Source organism: Mobula birostris, chromosome 15 (genome assembly GCF_030028105.1).
Source record: "Mobula birostris isolate sMobBir1 chromosome 15, sMobBir1.hap1, whole genome shotgun sequence".
Taxonomy (NCBI): domain Eukaryota; kingdom Metazoa; phylum Chordata; class Chondrichthyes; order Myliobatiformes; family Myliobatidae; genus Mobula; species Mobula birostris.
In genome coordinates this window covers 40,406,071-40,426,775 of record NC_092384.1, presented here as the reverse complement: position 1 = coordinate 40,426,775, position 20,705 = coordinate 40,406,071, and the positions used below count along the sequence as shown (strand labels likewise).

At 39.5% G+C, this 20,705-nt stretch overlaps 1 protein-coding gene across 2 annotated transcripts in view; it reads right to left on the bottom strand.

Moving 5' to 3' along the window:
- The window catches only part of itfg1 (integrin alpha FG-GAP repeat containing 1), a 261,975-nt gene that overhangs the window by 174,395 nt on the left and 66,875 nt on the right, over positions 1 to 20,705 (bottom strand). For both annotated transcript variants that reach the window (XM_072279639.1, XM_072279638.1), the window contains exon 6: positions 17,765 to 17,859. In XM_072279639.1, the coding sequence (XP_072135740.1) occupies positions 17,765 to 17,859 (95 nt within the window). The remainder of the gene's footprint in view (positions 1 to 17,764; positions 17,860 to 20,705) is intronic.

Here is a 20,705-nt window from a genome sequence, read left to right as displayed (position 1 = left end):
GCTTCAGGTGTGATAGAATCAGAAGGGCAAGAGGGGGAGGTGTTGCACTGCTTGTCATAGAAAATATTACAGCAGTGCTCTGGCAGGATAGATTAGAGGGCTCGTCTAGGGATGCTATTTGGGTGGAATTGAGGAATGGGAAAGGTGTAGTAACACTTATAGGGGTGTACTATCGACCACCTAACTGGAGGAGCAAATTTGTAAGGAGATAGCAGATATTTGTAGTAAGCACAACGTTGTGATTGTGGGAGATTTTAATTTTCCACATAGAGACTGGGAAGCCCATACTGTAAAAGGGCTGGATGGTTTGGAGTTGTAAAATGTGTGCAGGATAGTTTTTTGCAGCAATACATAGAGGTATCAACTAGAGAAGGGGCAGTGTTGGATCTCCTGTTAGGGAATGAGATAGGTCAGGTGACGGAGGTTTGTGTTGGGAAGCACTTCGGGTCCAGTGATCACAATGTTGTTAGTTTCAATATAATTATGGAGAAGGACAGGTCTGGACCCAGAGTTAAGATTTTTGATTGGAGAAAGGCTAACTTTAAGGAGATGTGAAAGGATTTAGAAGGAGTGGATTGGGACAATTTGTTTTATGGGAAGGATGTAATAGAGAAATGGAAGTCATTTAAAGGTGGAATTTTGAGGGTACAGAATCTTTATGTTCCTGTTAGGTTGAAAGGAGAGGTTAAAAGTTTGAGAGAGCCATGGTTTTCAAGGTATATTGGAAACTTAGTTTGGAAAAAGAGAGATATCTACAATAAATATAGGCAGCATGGAGTAAATGAGGTGCTCAAGGAATATAAAGAATGTAAAAAGAATCTTAAGAACGAAATTAGGAAAGCTAAAAGAAGATACGAGGTTGCTTTGGCAAGTAAGGTGAAAATAAATCCAAAGGGTTTTTACAGTTATACTAATAGCAAAAGGACAGCAAGGGATAAAATTGGTCCCTTGGAGAATCAGAGTGGACAGCTATGTGTGGAGCCAAAAGAGATGGGGGAGACTTTAAACAATTTCTTTTCTTTGGTATTCACTAAGGAGAAGGATATTGAATTGTGTAAGGGAAGAGGAACAGATAGGGAAGTTATGGAAACTGTGATGATTAAAGAAGAGCAAGTACTGTCGCTCTTAAGGAATATAAAAGTGGATAAGTCTCTGGGTCTTGACAGGATATTCCCTAGGACCTTGAGGGAAGTTAGTGTGGAAATAGCACGGGCTCTGACAGAAATATTTCAAATGTCATTAGAAACGGGGATGGTGCCGGAGGATTGGAGGTTCATGTTGTTCCATTGTTTAAAAAGCGTTCTAAGAGTAAACCTAGCAATTATCAGCCTGTGAGTTTGATGTCAGTGGTGGGTAAATTGATGGAAAGTATTCTTAGAGATGGTATATATAATTATCTGGATAGACAGGGTCTGATTCGGAACAGTCAACATGGATTTGTACGTGGAAAGTCATGTTTGAAAAAATCTTATTGAATTTTTTGAAGAGGTTACTAGGAAAGTTGATGATGGTAAAACGGTGGATGTTGTCTATATGAACTTCAATAAGGCCTTTGACAAGGTTCCACATGGAAGGTTAGTTAGGAAGGTTCAATCGTTAGGTTTTAATATTGAAGTAGTAAAATGGATTCAGCAGTGGCTGGATGAGAAACGCCAGAGAGTAGTGGTGGATAACTGTTTGTCAGATTGGAGGCCGGTGACTAGTGGTGTGCCTCAGGGATCTGTACTGGATCCAGTGTTGTTTGTCATATACATTAATGATCTGGATGTTGGGGTGGTAAATTGGATGAGTAAGTATGCAGATGATAATAAGATAGGTGGAGTTGTGGATAATGAAAGGTTTTCAAAGCTTGCAGAGAGATTTAGGCCAGTTAGAAGAGTGGGCTGAAAGTTGGCAGATGGAGTTTAATGCTGATAAATGTGAGGTGCTACATTTTGGTAGGACTAATCAAAATAGGACATACATGGTAAATTGTTGGGCATTGAAGAATGCAGTAGAACACAGGGATCTAGGAATAATGGTGCATCGTTCCCTGAAGGTGGAATCTCATGTGGATAGGGTGGTGAAGAAAGCTTTTGGTATGCTGGCCTTTATAAATCAGAGCATTGAGTATAGGAGTTGGGATGTAATGTTGAAATTGTATAGGGCATTGGTAAGGCCAAATTTGGAGTATTGTGTACAGTTCTGGTCACTGAATTATAGGAAAGATGTCAACAAAATAGGGAGAGTACAGAGAAGATTTACTAGAATGTTACCTGGGTTTCATCTCCTAAGTTACAGAGGAAGGTTGAACAAGTTGGGTCTTAATTCTTTGGAGCGTAGAAGGTTGAGGGGGGACTTGATAGAGGTATTTAAAATTATGAGGGGGATAGATAGAGTTGATGTGGATAGGCTTTTTTCATTCAGAGTAGGGGAGATTCAAACAAGAGGACATGAGTTGAGCGTTAAAGGGCAAAAGTTCAGGGGTAACATGAGGGGGACCTTCTTTACTCAGAGAGTGGTAGCTGTGTGGAACGAGCTTCCAGCAGAAGTGGTTGAGGTAGGTTCGATATTGTTAGTTAAAGTTAAATTGGATAGCTATATGGACAGGAAAGGAATGGAGGGTTATGGGCTGAGTGCAGGTTGGTGGTTCTAGGTGAGAGTAAGCGTTCGGCACGGACTAGAATGGCTGAGATGGCCTGTTTCTGTGCTGTAATTGTTATATGGTTATATGGTTATATGGTCATATCAGTTCGCCCAATATCAATAATTGACAAAATGTTAGAATCTATCAAGGAAAATAACCTAATGGAGATTTCAGAGATTGCATAATCAACATCAAATATCATCTACAATTCAGAAACGAACAAATCATTGGAGTAACAAACAACCTGCTAGTGCAACTCAGTGGATTAAGGAGCATCTTAGGAATTGAAAAAAGAATTGCCAACAGTTAGTATTGAAACCCTTCATCAGATCAGGAAAAATTATATCAGGATTAAGTCTCTACTTTTTAAAAGCTCAGGTACAAGAAAACAACATACTAAATTGATAGCTTGGCTGATCCATTACTACTAAATAATTTTAGTTTGTTTTTCCATTTGAACTGATTGACAGAACAAGAGAACTTCCACTTTACAATTTCCAAATGGTGGTATTAGAAAGCTTTAGGCTTTCAATCATTCAAACTGTCAATCTGGAAAGACATCAGTTGAATCTCCGCTGAGACAGTTTATTTGGCATGCTTGTTATATAGCGACAAGAACAATATCTATCGCATGATCACAAGATTGATTGTGCTAGTGACGTTGATGGATGATTTTCCCACTTTCTCAGAAAGATATTAAAATGAGGAGGAAGACGAAGTGAAAGGAAACATCATTTAATGGCCCTGTGCTTAAGAGTGTGATGAAATTTGAGAAGTTAATTGGGGAGGTAGTAAGAAAGACTATATGTATGTATCAAGTTCTTCTTAAAGAACTAAGTTATGCTTTTAACACCATTGAGGAAATATATTCTAAGAAAAAATGTTGTTAGCTGTTTCAAAAGAAATACAAGCATGTCAATTTTTCAAACTACACATGTAGTTCTCATTATTTGATAATCTTCCAAGTGGACTTTTTGCTTCTTAGACTGTATGACAAACGTTAAAGCATAATCAACATCAAATATCATCTACAATTAAAGAATCTTTGGCCTTAACTTTCAGAAAAAAATGACCTAAAATACTGCAAATTGTGCCACATAAACTGATAAGTTAAATTTGTGGTTAATAGCAAGTTTTAAAGTGTTACTTTCTGTTACTTGTAAGTATTAAGGGAAAGAATGTTACCAAAATGCCGGAAGAGATTAGAAAATTGATGGGATGAAAATTAATGAGGTACTAGAAAGAATGGCAATGTTTGAAGTACATGGACCAATTTTCCTGGTGGATTGAGTTTCTTGAGGGAGATGAGGCTGAGGTTGTATAGGCGGCTTTCTGTAAACTTGTAATCTTCTCTAGATATAGAAGTGCTGCAAGAGGACTACAAAATCCAACAGCCTTGTTCAAATAAAAGCTGTAAGGACATTTCCACCAACTATAGGCACGTCAATTTAAGCATAGTTGTGAGGATCAATGATAATCAAGGAAAAGCTAAGCACCTGGAAAAATCTGAGTTGATAAAGGAGAACCAGTATAGATTTATTAAAAGACAAATTGTTTTATTAACATTCAATATGACTAAACCAATAGAATTCTTTGATGAGATAACTTAAAGCTCCGGTCACCAAAATATAGGAAGAATGTGGTTAAGCTAGAAAGGAGGCAGAGTAGATTTACAAGGATGTTGACTGGATTGGATGATTTGAGTTATCAGGAGAAATTGTACAGGCTATGTCTGTTTTCCCTGGAGGGAAGGAGGCTGAGAGATGACATGAGAGAAGTATACAAAATTATGAGAGGCATAAATAGGGTAGTTAGCCAATCTTGTTTCCCAGGGTAGAGTTATCTATAACTAGACTGTTTGGGTTTAAGGTACAGAGAGGAAATTTGGAAGAATCTGAGGGTAGGTGGTATTTGGAATAAGCTGCCAGAGAAGGCGGTGGAGGGAGGAACTGAAACAAAATTTAAGAGGCATCATGCCAGATACTTAAGTAAGCAAGGCATAGAGCAATCTGGAATTAATGCAGGCAGGAGACATTGGTATAAATAGGCATGATGATCAGCATAGATGTGGTGGGTCAAAAGCTCAGTTTCTATGCTATACAACTTTATCAGATTGATAAGGGACATAGTAGATGAACTGGAGATATGTACATACTTTAGTGCCAGAGTAGAGAGAGTGGAAAGAAAGGGTCACCAGCATGCATAGCAAGTTATCTTAAAAGGTTTAAAGCTAAGAGTAAATGTACTTTATTTTGTTAGACTGGAGGTCAGATATTTGTAGACTCCAGGAGTCAGCACTGGGGCCATTGATCTTTTATTCCAATCAAGTACACAAGTAAAATATATAATAACAAATGGGGCTGTGGAGCAGAGTTTGCCAGAAGCGAGAAGGATAGTTTTGCACAACAACGAGACATAGATAAGCTACTTGAAAAGGCAGACAAATAGCAGATGAAATTTAATATTGGGAAATTAAATTTGTACACTTTGGCCGAAAGAACAAAAAGGGGTGTTTCACAGCATCTGTAGCAATCACATATGATTTATTGTATTAAAAAGTCATGGCTACTGAATATGTTCCTGTTGGCCGCCTCACAGTGTTGCAGTAAAACATTTTGATAACACCATTTAAAACTTTGACATTAACTACATAAACATCGTGAGACTTGGCAGAAACATGAAAATGAATCCAAAGCTCTTCTATAAACAAACAAAAATGTAGAATAGTGTTTATTAAGTGGTATAAACAATGTTTCCCTTACTGCCCAGAATGGATAATAGCTATAAAGAAAAAATTGTATTCAATATGTTAGCATTGACGTTTATTTATTCAGGTCATTCATGCCATAGAATGTATCATTTAGTTAATTTTGCACAAGTAAAAGACTATTACGTAAATAGGAGCAGACTAGCATGCTCCTCAGGCCTGCCCTATCATTCAATATAATCATGACTAATCAATACCAGCCTTAACTCCTCTTCTGTATGAAATCCCTGTAACAATCAATTCCTCGATCTTGCAAATATTTATAAATCGTCGTCTTAAATATCTTCTTGAGAAAAAAACATTTACATATGTTGATCTTGAAGACTGGCACTTTACTCTATAGATGTTTTCCCTTGTTTTGATTCTCTTCTTCTGAAAGCATTTCAACATATACCCTGTCAAACCCCTGTAGGATAGTGCGTATTTAAATAAACTCATCCTTTATTCCTCTAAACTCCAAGGAATGCAGACTAAAACTGCCTAGCCTCTCAACATTGCACAACCATCAGATATTAGTCAGATGAATTTCCTGCTGTGGTTTATAAATAGATTGAGTCATTGGCAAAAACCTGGTAAACGTGGTTTAATGTGCAGAAATGTGAGGTCATACACTGTGGCAAGAGGGATCAAAAGGCAAATTATCTGAATGGAAAGACACTGCAAATTAGTGAAGAATATATGTTAACCTTTAGTGCAAAGAGGTTTAGAGTTCAAGAATAGGGAAGTTTTGTACTGTCTATAATCACTTTATTCTTTTTACATAAGGGAACCAAATTTGTGCACAGTATTCCAATATGGTCTCCCCAACACTTTGTAGTACTGTAACAAAACCTCCCTTGTAGTTGTTACAGAACTTGCTTGGGGTGGCACAGTAGCTGTGATCTCATTATTGCTACCTGTACCATGTGCTACTGAGGCCAGAACAAGGAAGATTGTACAGTTTAATATGTGGCTAAGGAGCAGGTGTAGGAGGGAGGACATTAGATTTTTGGATCATTGGGTTCTCTTCCAGGTAAGATGGGACATGTACAGAAGGGACAGTTTACATCTGAACTGGAGGAGGACTAATAACCTGACAGGAAGATTTGTTAATGCTGCATGATGGGGTTTAAACTAGAGTAGCAGGGGTATGGGAATCAGAGTGCCAGAACAGTCAGCGGATAGGTTGTGCTGGCAGTTGTTGGTAAAGTGAGAAATTGAAAGGTTGAGCATGGTGCAACTAGTGTCCTGAGCTGCTAATTCAAGCAACAAGTATCGTAGGAAAGGTGGATGACAGTGCTGAAGCTGAGGGAGCTGGTTGACAAACAGAGGCAATGTGCAGTGAAGAGACGCCGCTGATAAGGCAAAATTGCAGTCAATAGGATGAGTTGCAATGAAAAGGCAGAAAAAATGAAAAGGGGGAATACAAGACTGAAGGTGCTACATTTGAATGCACGCAGTGTACAGAATAAGGGTGACAAACTTGTAGCAGTTACAGAATGGCATGTATGATGTTGTAGGCATCACTGAATCTTGGCTGAAAGAAGATTATAGCTGGGAGCTTAATGTCCAAGGATACACATTGTATCCAAAGGATAGGCAGGAATGCAGAGGGGGCAAAATGGTAAAAAATGAAAGAGGTGACATAGGGTTGGAAGGTGCTGGATCATTGTGGATATAGAGCTAAGAAACTGCAAGGGTAAAAAGACACTGGTGGGAGTTGTATATAGACCCCAAACAGTAGCAAGGATGCAGTCAGCAAATTATAACAGGAGATAGAAAATGCATGCCAAAAGGACAATCTTACAATAGTCAAAGGGGATTTCAATATGCAGGTAGATTGAGATAATCAGGTTAGTGCTGGATCTCAAGAGGGGATCAGCTATTGTGGATTGTGTGTTGTGCAGTGAACCAGAATTAATTACAGGGTTTAGGTTAGAAGAACTTTAAGGGGCGTGATCATAATGGTGATCGAATTTACCCTGAAATTTGAGATGGAGAAGTCAGATGTTTCAGTATTACAGTGGAGTAAAGAGAATTACAGAGACATGAGAGGGGAGCTGGTCAGAATTGATTGGAAAAGAATTCAAATTCTGCCTCCTTCTTCTACTACCCATTGTTTTCAGGGCTATGACGTCAATGCTTCCCCTCCCCCACCCCTTTGTCTTTCAAATTACTGGTCTTTCAACTGAAGCTACAAGCATTCTTCAAATCCTTCCCCTTCTTTCATTCTTCAGTCCTGATGAAGGGTTCCGGCCCGAAACGTCGACTCATCGTTTCTAACTGATGCTGCCCGACCTGCTGAGTTCATCCAGTGTACTGAAAGTGTTGCTTTGATCACAGCATCTGCAGATTATTTTGTGTTTATAATTGGCAAAGAACACTGGCAGGGATGACGGCAGAACAGCAATGGCTGGAATTGTTGGAATTTCTGGAAGCAATTCGGAAGGCACAGGATACAAGATACAGTGGCAGGCAGAAGTTTGGGCACCCCAGTCAAAATTTCTGTTACTGTGAATAGTTAAGTGAGTAGAAGAGGAACTGATCTCCAAAAGTCATAAAGTTAAAGATGAAACATTCTTTTCAATATTGTAAGCAAGATTAGTGTATTATTTTTGTTTTGTACTATTTTAGAGTGAAAAAAAGGAAAGGAACACCATGCAAAAGTTTGGGCACCCCAAAAGATTTGAGCTCTCAGATAACTTTTACCAAGGTCTCAGACCTTAATTAGCCTTGTTAGGGCTATGGCTTGTTCACAGTCAGCGTTAGAAAAGGCCAGGTGATGCCAATTTCAAAGCTTTATAAATACCCTGACTCCTCAAACCTTGTCGCAACAATCAGCAGCCATGAGCTCCTCTAACCAGCTGTCTAGCACTCCGAAAATTCAAATAAATGATGCCCACAAAGCAGGACAAGGCTATAAGAAGATAGCAAAGTGTTTCCAGGTAGCCGTTTCCTTAGTTCATACTGTAATTAAGAAATGGCAGTTAACAGGAACGATGCAGATCAAGTTGAGGTCTGGAAGACCAAGAAAACTTTCTGAGAGAACTGCTCATAGGATTGCTAGAAAGGCAAATCAAAACCCCCGTTTGACTGCAAAAGACCTTCAGGAAGATTTAGCAGACTCTGGAGTGGTGGTGCACTGTTCTACTGTACAGCAGCACCTGAACAAATATGACCCTCATGGAAAAGTCATCAGAAGAAAACCTTTCCTGCGTCATCACCACAAAATTCAGCGTCAGAAGTTTGCAAAGGAACATCTAAACAAGCCTGATGCATTTTGGAAACAAGTCCTGTGGACTGATGAAGTTAAAATAGAAGTTTTTGGCCACAATGAGCAAAGGTACGTTTGGAGAAAAAAGGGTACAGAATTTCATGAAAAGAACACCTCTCCAACTGTTAAGCACGGGGGTGGATCGATCATGCTTTGGGCTTGTGTTGCAGCCAGTGGCACAGGGAACACTTCACTGGTAGAGAGAAGAATGAATTCAATTAAATACCAGCAAATTCTGGAAGCAAACATCACACCACCTGTATAAAAGCTGAAGATGAAAAGAGGATGGCTTCTACAACAGGATAATGATCCTAACACACCTCAAAATCTACAATGGACTACCTCAAGAGGCACAAGCTGAAGGTTTTGCCATGGCCCTGACCTAAACATCATCGAGAATCTGTGGTTAGACCTCAAAAGAGCAGTGCATGCAAGACGGCCCAAGAATCTCACAGAACTAGAAGCCTTTTGCAAGGAAGAATGGGCGAAAATCCCCCAAACAAGAATTGAAAGACTCTTAGCTGGCTATAAAAAGCATTTACAAGCTGTGATACTTGTCAAAGGGGGTGTTACTAAGTACTGCCATGCCGGGTGCCCAAACTTTTGCTTCGGGCCCTTTTCCTTTTTTGTTATTTTGAGACTGTGAAAGATGGAAATAAAAAAATAATCTTGCTTAAAATATTAAAGAAATGTGTCATCTTTAACTTTATGCCTTTCGGAAATCAGGTCATCTTTTAGTCGCTTAGCTATTCACAGTAACAGAAATTTTGACCAGGGGTGCCCAAACTTTTGCATGCCACTGTACACCATAAAGAGGAAGAAGTATTCTAAAGGCAAGATAAGACAACCTTGGCTAACAAGAGAAGTCAAAGTCAATATAAAAGCCAAACGGCATATAATGATGCAAAAATTAGTGGGAAGCTAGTGGATTGGGAAGCTTTAAAAAATAAACAGAATGCAACTAAAGATGTCATCAAGGAAAAGATGGAATACAAAGGTAAACTACCCAAGAATATTACAGAGGATAACAAAAGTTTCTTCAGATACAGAAAGTGTAAAACAGGGTCAAGAGTCGAGAGTGGATATTAGACTGCTGGAAAATGGTGCTGGAAAGGTAGTAAAGGGGGACAAGGAAATGGGGGCAAACTGAATAAAGTAAGCTGTAGTCAGCATGGTTTCATCAAGGGAAAATCTTGCCCAACAAATCTGTTGGAATTCTTTGAAGAAATAACAAATAGGATAGACAAAGGAGAATCGGGTCATGTTGTGTACTTGGATTTCCTGAAGCCTTTGACAAGGTGCTTGACACACGAGGCTGCTAAACAAGCTAGGAGCTCATGGTATTACAGGAAAGATTCGAGCATGGATATAGCATTGACTGATTGGCACAGACGAAGTGTGGGAATAAATGGAGGCTTTTCTGGCTGACTGCTGGTAACTAGTGGTGTTCCACAGGGGTCTGTGTTGGGACCGATTATTTTTACGTTACATGTCAATGATTTGGATGATGGAATTGATGGCTTTGTGGCAAAATTTGCAGACGACATGAAGTTAGGTGGAAGGGCAGGTAGTTTTGGGGCAGTAGAGAGGCTACAGAAGGACTTAGACAGTTTAGAAGAATGGGCAAAAAGTGGCAGATGGAATACACTGTTGGGAAGCGGTATGGTCAAGCACTTCGGTAGAGGAAAGGGTTGACCATTTTCAAAATGGAGAGATAAAAACAAAAATTTGAAGCACAAGGGGATTTGAGAGTCCTTGTGCAGGATTCCCTAATGGTTAATTTGCAGGTTGAGTATGTGATGAGGAATGATACTAGCGTTCATTTAGACCATACGACATAGGGACAGAATGAGGCCACCGGACCCATCGAGTCTGCTCCACCATTCAATTATGGCTGATCCTTTTTTTCGATCTCCTCCTCAACCTCACTTCCCGGCCTTCTCCTCGTAACCTTTGCTGCCATGTCAAATCAAGAACCTATCAATCTCTGCCTTAAATCAGTGGTCCCTGACCACCGGGCCGCAAAGCATGTGCTACTGGGCCGCGAGGAAACGATATGAGTCAACTGCACCTTTCCTCATTCCCTGTCACACCCACTGTTGAACTTGAACGCACGTGAGGACATCAGTCTGTTATTAACCTACAACTACTCGATGAGTAAAAAACAAACGTTGCTTGAGTTTCGTTGGAATAGGTCTAACAATGATGATAATGCACAGACGGCTGAGGCAGAGACTGCAAAAAAAAAGCTTCCTTCAACAGAAAATACGAGTCGTACATAAAATATGGCTTTATTGTGACCGGTCACTCGCACGCTCCAAGCCTCCTGTGTGTGGTATGTGGAGACAAGCTGTCTAATGAGGTAATGAAGCCCTCAAAACTGCTTCGGAACCTTGAGTCTAAGCATCCTGCACTTAAAGACAAACCCGATGAGTTTTCTGAGCAGAAAAAACGTGAGCAAGCAGGACAAAAGCAAGTGCTGAGAGCCACCACCTCCACAAATTCGGCTGCTCTGAGAGTGTTGTACTTAGTGGCTAGCCGTATTGCTAAGGCTAAGAAGCCTTTACCGTTGGTAAAGAATTTATTCTGCCTGCTGCCAAGGTCATGTGCCGTGAACTGTTGGGAGAAGCTGCAGGTCACAAGATGGCACAGGTTTCTCTTTCAGCTACCAGTTTCAAAGAGAATCGATGACATAGCGGAGGACATTGAAGCACAGCTGTTGGAATGACTTAACGAGTCTGGTTTTACCTCTTGAGTCCAAGAGGTTGCTCCTGAAGGCCAGTCTACACACTGTGTCACACCCAGGGAAATGCTGGCTAGCCGAAAAATGTCACCTGATCTTAACAGCATATTGAGTGACGTTGTTGAAGTTATCAATCACATCAAAGCAAAAGCCCTTAACTCACATCTGTTTGAGCAGCTTTGCGAGGAAATGGATGCAGAGCACAAACACTTTCTCTTACACACTGAAGTCAGGTGGCTATCAAGAGGGAGAGCCCTGGCCAGAGTTTTTGAGTTAAGAGAGCAGCTACAGAGATTTCTTTCAGGAAAAAAGTCACCACTGGCAGCACACTTCAGTGACGAGGAGTGGATAGCAAAACTCGCTTATCTGTGTGACATCTTCAACCTGCTTAATGAACTCAATTTGTCACTTCAGGGGAGAATGACAACTGTCTTCAAGTTGGCAGATAAAGTGTCTGCTTTCACAGCCAAACTGGAACTGTGGGGACAGCGAGTGGACAGGGGCATATTTGACATGTTCCCAACATTAGCTGGGAACTTGGGAGAGACTGAGGCTCACAGCCGGTGCGTGAACACTTATCTTCACTGTCCACAGAATTCAAGCGTTACCCCCAACCACAAATGACCAAGACATGCAAAGGAATGGGTCCGTGACCCATTTGTGAATGTCCCTGGTGAATCATCCATGTCAGCGTGGGAAGAAAATCAACTTCTCAAGCTTGCAAATGACGGTGGGCTGAAAAGTACGTTTGACATAACATCTCTGCCGGCGTTCTAGATCGAAGTCAAGGCTGAATAACCTGAGATAGCCATGAAAGCATTGAAAACGTTGCTTCCATTTCCAACATCATACCTCTGCGAAGTGGAGTTTTCTGCAATGAATGCAACGAAAACTAAATTGTGGAATAGACTGGACCCCCTTATGACTTATAATTGACTTATCACTATATTCATGTGAGAAAACTATGCGCTGTGTGTTTAATATTAAATTCGTTAGAAAATCCCTTTTAGAAACAAAATTGAGCGTATTAGCCACTGATAAGTGACTTATAGTTGACTTATCATCTATATTCCGGTCATGATTAACAACCACCCCACCCCACCCCCCGGTCGGCTGGTCTGCAAGAATATTGTCAATATTAAACCGGTCCGCGGTGCAAAAAAGGTTGGGGGGACCCCTGCCTTAAATACACCCAACGACCTGGCCTCCACAGCTGCATGTGGCAACAAATTCAACAAATTCCACAAATTCACCACCCTCGGGGTTAAAGAAATGTCTTTGCATCTCTGTTTTGAAAGGGCGCCCCTCTATCCTGAGGCTATACCCTCTTGTACTAGACTCTCCCACCATGGGAAACATCCTTTCTACGCCTACTCTGTCTAGGCCTTTCAACATTCGAAGGGTTTCAGTGAGATTCCCCCCACCCCCCCCATCCTTCTAAATTCCAACGAGTACAGACGCAGAGCCATCAAATGTTCCTCGTATGATAACCATTTCATTCCTGGAATCATCCTTGTGACCTTTCTCTGGACTCTCTCCATGGTAGACCCTGACCAATAGAGGATCTCAATTGCCAATTACCTTTTTGCTCTTTATTGTGATTTTAAAACTCCAGGTTTTCAAATACATGCTAACTAACTTGTTTTGCAGCCACACCTACAAATTGACAAAATATATTTGCTAAATTGATCTATACCCGTAACCCCTAATTCTTAGCAAACTTTGCTATTCTACTCAACTAGTATGAATTCAAAGGTTACTTTTGCTGGTTGGATCGAAGTAATTTACTAAGCAACTCCGAAGTTTGGTCACTGGTCCAGAGTGAAACTTGAGCTGGTAAAATAAACATGCTTAAGGCTTAATAGCCAAACTATTCAAGTCTAGCAATTCTTCACAAAATTAGTCACACATTTTTAGTTTTAAAAAATCATAATTCCAGTAAAACTGGATTTCTAAGAATGGAAAGAATATAATTATTTGAAAACAATATCCACATGGAATTGATAAATCATGTATATGGATGCAAACCTGCAAATGTGTTAAAAGGCCAAATTATGATGATTGCAATTTGCTGAGGTGAAGCTGAATTAAGCAAAATTAAAGATGGGCAGTAGGAGTGAATACTTGGAAATGTGATCCCAAACTTCACAAGTGATCACATCTAGCTGTTAGCCCACAATAGTTACTGTAATAATTTTCTCCTCATCCTGTATTGGCTGCCAGACAAACAGCCTATGATTTAGAAACAGTAAATGAGAAATATGGTAGTGAAAAGCAACTGGATGTCAACAGATTATTTGTGAAAAATAACATTTCTGAGGGGCAACACTTAGCAGAAATATATCAGCAAATAATTATCATATACAGATACAGACTGGAATGAACAATACTTAACATTCAGTGTCAATTTTAGTTTTTATCTACACTGGTCAAAAAAATTGAATGCATCTTGGCAACTTCTGTAATTTTTGGCACACTTTCCTGAAGCGGTTGTTTAATTTACTATAATCGGAAAAAACACCATCTCATTGAATTTTTTCCATCTAGAATTGAGTTACCAATAGCTAATAGTAATCATTTGTTGATTCTGTACTATTTTCAAGGACATACCTTCCCAGCTCAGCATGCAGTTACACAAAAACAGTGTGATAACTTGGTTGTCTCTGCATAGGTAATTTTGGAGTGCAGAATTTAAAGAAAAGATTGTATCTCATTGTGAAGGATGATGCCAAATGCCCACTACTTGATCTGTATTATTTTTAATTAACTGCTAATAGATAATAGTTTGAGCAGAAACTTTAGATCTCAATAACACAGGACTACGAAAGCAACTGGAATTCAAGCCGCTAATGATCAATAATATTTATATAAAAGTAATTTCCTACATTTGGGGAGAGGCTGCACTGTCTATCAAAGAGGCAGATGGAGGTCCCACTTCTGGTGGGGATCATGCAGAGGACAGAGAGCAAGCATGAAAGCTGGAGGCTCATTTCAGGATGGAACTTAAGACTGGGCTTTGTTTTTGAGGCTGGATGAGGTTTGCTCAAGGTGCTTGGGTGAATGGAGGTGCAAGGCGTTAGGAATAATTAGATTAGTTTCTTATCTTACGTTAGCAATTATTGATGAGGAAGTGGAAACATTTCCTTTCGTAAATGAACCACAACATAGAATTCTTGCAATTTTGCACTGTTATTGCTATAAGTTCAGCGGAAACCGAGGAGACACAGCAATATTGTGCAAGGTATTTTCTTCCAACATTGACTTGGAGACAAACCAGTTATTCCATCATATGGCCTAATATTGAGTCCATTAAGTGTAATTATATTCATGTTAAAATTGTTGTCTGCAGCCAAACATATACTAATACTTAAATAACAATGATATACTTAATACCCTGAACATATTGAAGCAAGGTGACATGCTCTCAATCTCTCTAAAATAACTCCAGTTGAGCACCATGCAGTGACAGGAAAATAAATGCTTTTAAAACCATCTGGAAAAGGCAACAGCTGTGGTGAATATAAATTCAAGGCCTTTGGGAAAAAAAAAATTCTTGCTAAATGATATATTTTGTTTTGTGCCTTTCATATAAATATGAACCACATCAGATTTACCTTGAAAATAAAAATATTAAGATGCAAATCAATTGTTTTGCTGCTGCTGATTTGTTTGAACAAATGATCATTCTTTTGATTTTGCTTGAAAAAAGCAAGTCAGAGTAATCAAGTCAACCAGGTATTAATAATTCAGTGCTATTTGCTCAAAAAAGGAATTATCCATTACCTGTAGATAACACAACAAAAGTTGGTATGTGTTTCTTTTTCAAAAATGTGTTTCATCCCTTTTCTACTAATTTTCTCTTTCTCTTCTAGATTGTTACCTGTTTACATTTCCTTTGGGAGTGGTTCTGCTTTTAGAAAGTTTGTTTAATCAAGATACTTGATATGAAGTGCCAACACTGCTCTCAACTTGAAGGTAGCCAAAATTTATTTAACTTTTTATCTAATAATTTTGATAAAGATTAAAATATTACATTCAACAACAGGGAGCTTGATTAGTTACCCATTTCCTAAGACAGTGCATTGCAACCAACTGTAGAGACTAAGATTTTGTCATCGTGCTTTAAATGACATTAAAGCAAAACATGAAAAAATAATGACGAACTATAAAACTTTACATAGAGTGCATGAGTGTCAATTGATACTGACCAGGAAAAAATTTCATCTAGTAAAGACAGTATTATATGGTGGTACAGTTATCATGCAAGCTTAATACTGATTTATGCAGCTATACGGCTACAAACCTGCACATCTATGTAACAATATTGCAATTGACATGCTATTTGGTCTGTATTAACTGAAATTTTCAATATTATGTATCATGTCATTTGTATAAAGTAGTCCAACCACTCTAGTTCCTCTTTAACACCATAGTAATATGGGATCTTCCAACTCAAACTATAGCTATGTCCACACTAGACTGGATAATTTTGAAAACGCCAGTTTCGCGTAAAAACGATAGGTGTCCACACCAGATGTTTTTGAAAATACCTCTGTCCACATTAAAATGGGTATTTGGGTGAATCTCCTCCTACTGGGCATGCACAGGACACATCTACAGAAAACAAGCGAAGAGGAAACGGTATACTTGGTGCGCGTTTGTCCAGTTACAGACAAGAAAAACTTAAAAGGAAATTGCCAAACGACGGACAGCTGTTGGCTCTCACGCAGGAAGACTTAAAACTAAAAAAACAAATACTGGAGCGTATGGAGGCAACCGACAGGGAGTTCACGGACAGTATGACCCGGCTGACGATGAACATTGAAAAACTGACTAATTCTGTTGCAGGGGGATTTGCAATGATGAGGAATATGATGGCTCTCCCCCAGTACTTTTCACCGCCACAATACCAGCCTCACAGCCACTACAATAGTTACACATACGGACACACAGACCCCTGGGTGGCCCCACCAACATCTTCTCCACTCCCACAGAGGGGTCACCCTGGAAACATTTCCTACAGCCATAGTCTCCTCACCGATGAAAGGGATGACAGCTACAACTAAATGCAATAAGGCTTGTTACTGGGCAAAAGTGAAATTTGCTGTTACCTCATTTGTTTGCCTTTACTTTTGCCATGTCTTTCTGTATTATTTTGCTATATTTAACGTGCAATAAAATGAGTTACTGGGCAAAAGTGATTTTATTTTTACCTGAGTAAAAGTGAAACTAACAATTTTCCTTTTTTGGCCTTAACATTTTTCACGTCTATGCCAAACATAAGCTACTACTTAAAAATGACATTTTGGAAGTAGTGACAATTACATCTATTGAATGTTTGCACAAGCAATGCGTTAATAAAGCACCTTGTTGAATGTATAAAACATGTCTGCATCAGTGTTATCTTGTATTTGCATACAATGTTAGATTAGGCTGTTACACATCTATTGTCAGATATTGTTGTTGTGGTGTTGGAGGTTGTGTTCAAGAAAACAATGAAACACCGTGCTGCCGCCACCATCTGTTCCGGCACGTCATGACAGCATTTTTAAAAAGCTCCGGTTACCCCGTACACACTACACTGCCCAACCGGCGTTTTCAGATTTAAACACTCTGGAGGGTGTTTTAGAAAAGCTCTGTTTTCAGGGAAGGAAAACACTGTTTCAGTGTGGACGGAGGGTCACAACCAAGAGAAAAAGCTCGGTTACGGATTTATCCGGTCTAGTGTGGACGTAGCCTATTGCAAAGGCACAATGGTGTATTTTGAATTGGAATCTCCAGTATCACTTTTTCACTATCCCCACTTGCCTTTGTAATGCTAATGCTTATGATGACAGAGTTGTGCTGTGGGTTGGTTCTGCCTTATAAAACTTTAAGAGAATAACCCCAGTGGATCAAAAAAATCTAATTCAGCCATCTGCAATCTCCCTCCCAAAAAAAAACAAAATGCTATACTTTTGATCAGAAGAAAAATAAACAATTATTTTATGATTTTATGCACATGCATAAGCATCCAGCTTTGTCTCTGGGAATGAAATGCAGTGCAGTTCTTTTGAGCAGAGTTGCCTCAGCTTCATTGACCCCTTGGGTGGATGAATATCAGAACAGAGAGATGGAGAGAAAAAGAAAACAAATGTTTTTATCTGTTGGAAGCAAATTTAGAGATTTCCATAGGTATACCGACAACATTACATAAATTCTAATACAAAATGTCTGTTGTATTATAGACAATACACTTATTTAAAAGATTTCATGCAGAGCGATAATGTTCGTGTCATTAAAGACACGCATTAAGCTTAGTATCTTTATTGCCATGAAATGACAACACATATATTAATTTTATTTTAGTTTACCTGGAAAATTTAATGAATTTACCTGCAGTGAAATCTTTGTTCAGGTCAATGAAAGCATGAGAATGCGGTTTGTACATTTTTACAACAGAATCCAAGGCAGTGAACCAGGTTTGATTCCTGAAAATAAAAATATTAATGTATTCAAGGTCACAACAACTTCATCAGCTAAAACACATTTGAAAATCAGCAGTATGCAAAGAGTTCAAACCATGTTAGTAAATTAAAATTTTAGCTTCAGTTGTCAGTTTTAATTTTCAATACAGTTGGAGCAAATACGAGAGAAAACATTTTATGGCTATGCCAAGGATACAAAATAGACAATTCTCCTGAAATCACTGAAGTGAAAGCAAGAATTCAGCAACTTCACATAATTAGTCAAAGACACATTTTTGACAATGGGACACACCCCGGGTTTAAGTTTACTGCTTTGGGCATATATACCCAGAGTAGAGTGGATTTCTTTTTGGGTAGATGATTTGTTAACACTTAAATGACTTTGGCCACCAGACTTCTATTTTAACTGTTTGACAAAGGACTGTGGATTGAGTCCACCACAATGGGCTTCCTGAAAGGTGTAAACACCAGATGCTTCTGGTGCCTGATGCTGTAGTTTCGAAGACAGTATTATCTATACATTATAAATATTAATTGTCTTCTATGTTAGCACGTAAAATGCCAAATAAATGTATTGTGGATTGAACTAAAGGCTGTGGATACCAACACAGACATGTTGGCGTCAGAAGGAAAGGATGAAATCTGAAGGTGTGATGTTTGTATGTAACTTCAAAAGGAAGCATTGTCTGTAACTTTTTAAGTAGCGATTGCCTTTGTGTTTAGCATATAAATATCGAGCCCACATTTTAGCTAGCAGACCTTTCTGCGGAAAGCGTCTCGAGATGCCTGCTGTACTTTGTTGTGTCGAATAAAGAAGCTGCTTTGTATCTACCAGTGACTCTGTCTCTCCGGTAATTTCAACCACGCTACAACAAATACCACAGAATTTCTTTTTCTGCAGAACAGTGCATTACAAAGAGAAATTATATGAACATAAATTGACCTAAATTTGGTATACCGTAAATTCCGGTGTATAAGCCAAGAAATTGGCCCTAAATTTTGGTCCTAAAATTAAGGGGTCGGCTTATACAGAGGGTGCCAACTTTGGAAAAATGAATACACGGAAGACAGGACGTATTTATTGGCTGTTTTTGAGTCAAATTCGTTCCACTGTTGACGCATGAATTCTTTGAATGGTTTGTTTAAACTCACATCTAGTGGCCGGAGCACGGACATCAAACTACCGGGGATGACTGCAATGTCTGTATTTTCAGCTGCTTTTGTCTCACCTGACAAGTGCGCTTTGAATATGTCCCAGACAAGTAGCAACTTTTCCTTCCCGAAACCTTCAGGATGTGGATGCCACACCTCTTTAACCCACTTCAAGCAACCCGCTTTGTCCATCCAGCAGTGCTTTTGGATGGAAACAACAACACCCCGTGAGAATTTTCTGAGCAATCTTTGATTTTTGTCTCAACACAAGATCACTTCTATTCATAAATCGGGTGCACCAACTTCGCGTAGCTTTGAAATTTTTGCTGACCTCACGGTGTTTTTCGTCCCATTTCAACGCGTGAACTCGAATCATTTCTCTGGTAACAATGTATCCAGACGATCGCTGGTGATTCACCCACTCTAAAAGTTTTTCTTCCAGTCCTGGCCACTGGCATGTTTTCCCGCGGTTTGCACATTTCATCTTTGGCATTTCCCTCAGTGTGTCCTCTGCCTTTCTCCACTCTCTCACTTGTTTCTCGTTTATACTAAACTTCTTAGCAGCTGCAGAATTATTTGTTCCTTTAGCAAAATCAACAATCTTCAGCTTGAAGCCAGCATCATATCACATTCGTCTTAATCTTTTGTACATGGCGGTCTCAAACTCCATACTGAGTACACGTACTGATCCCGCCACCCCATGTAATGTTTTAACGAGGTTACGATGGGTGCTAAATGGTTTCGTGGGGGTTACATTCCAGAGGATTCTTTACCATTGGAGACCGAATCCAAAAATTCCCTCCCTGATTTATTTATTAAGAATTCGCTTATAATGCTCTACAATGTGTAGGGCTGTTTTCTTAGCAGGTACTGGTTCACAAAATTTCCAGGTTCCGGATCCAGCAAAGCTGAGAACCGGCATGTGAGATCTTGTGGTCTTTTCTGGTTAAATCGAAAACCTCTACAAAAGGGGTAGGCCTATACAAAGGTAACATGAAAAAGTCACTTTTTTAACGTTGAAAATGGGGGGGGGGGGGCGGTTGGTTTATACTCTGGAATATACAGTAATTTACATGACATAAACAAAAATCTTAATGAGATACATGCAAGTTAGCTGGCTGGTAGTGTAGTGGCATCTGCATTGGACGTCAAGGCAAACGGTCCTGGGTTCAAATCTAGCCAGCTCCTTGCACGTTTTCCATCCTTGCTGGATTGAGCACCAAGCTAGCGACTCCGCCTCATAAAAAACAGACAACTGCTAAAGAAACAGCAAGGTTGCTACCTGATACACCACAAGGTGCAGAGAGGAACAAAACGTGCAATTTGAAGGAAATATACTCCAAGGTAGAAATTAGTTTATCCAGGTTGGTTTGAGAACCTGATGGCACTAGGGAAATTACTGTTGTTGTACCTTGAGGTGTGGGTGTAGGCTCCTATACCTCCAATCAGAAGAGGGCTTGTCCAGGATGTTGAGGTCCTTAATGAGATATCATATCCTGCAAATGTCCTCAATAATGGGGAGAGCTATTCCTAAATTGGAACTGACCAATTCCAGTGCTCTCTGTAGCCTCTTCAAATGTGTGTGCTGCAGTTCTTAAACTAGATCATTAGGTAACTAGTCAGAATGCCTTTCATGGTATAGTTGTAGAAGTTTGTCAGAGTCTTCAATGTGTCTTAAATTTCTAAGAAAGCTGAGG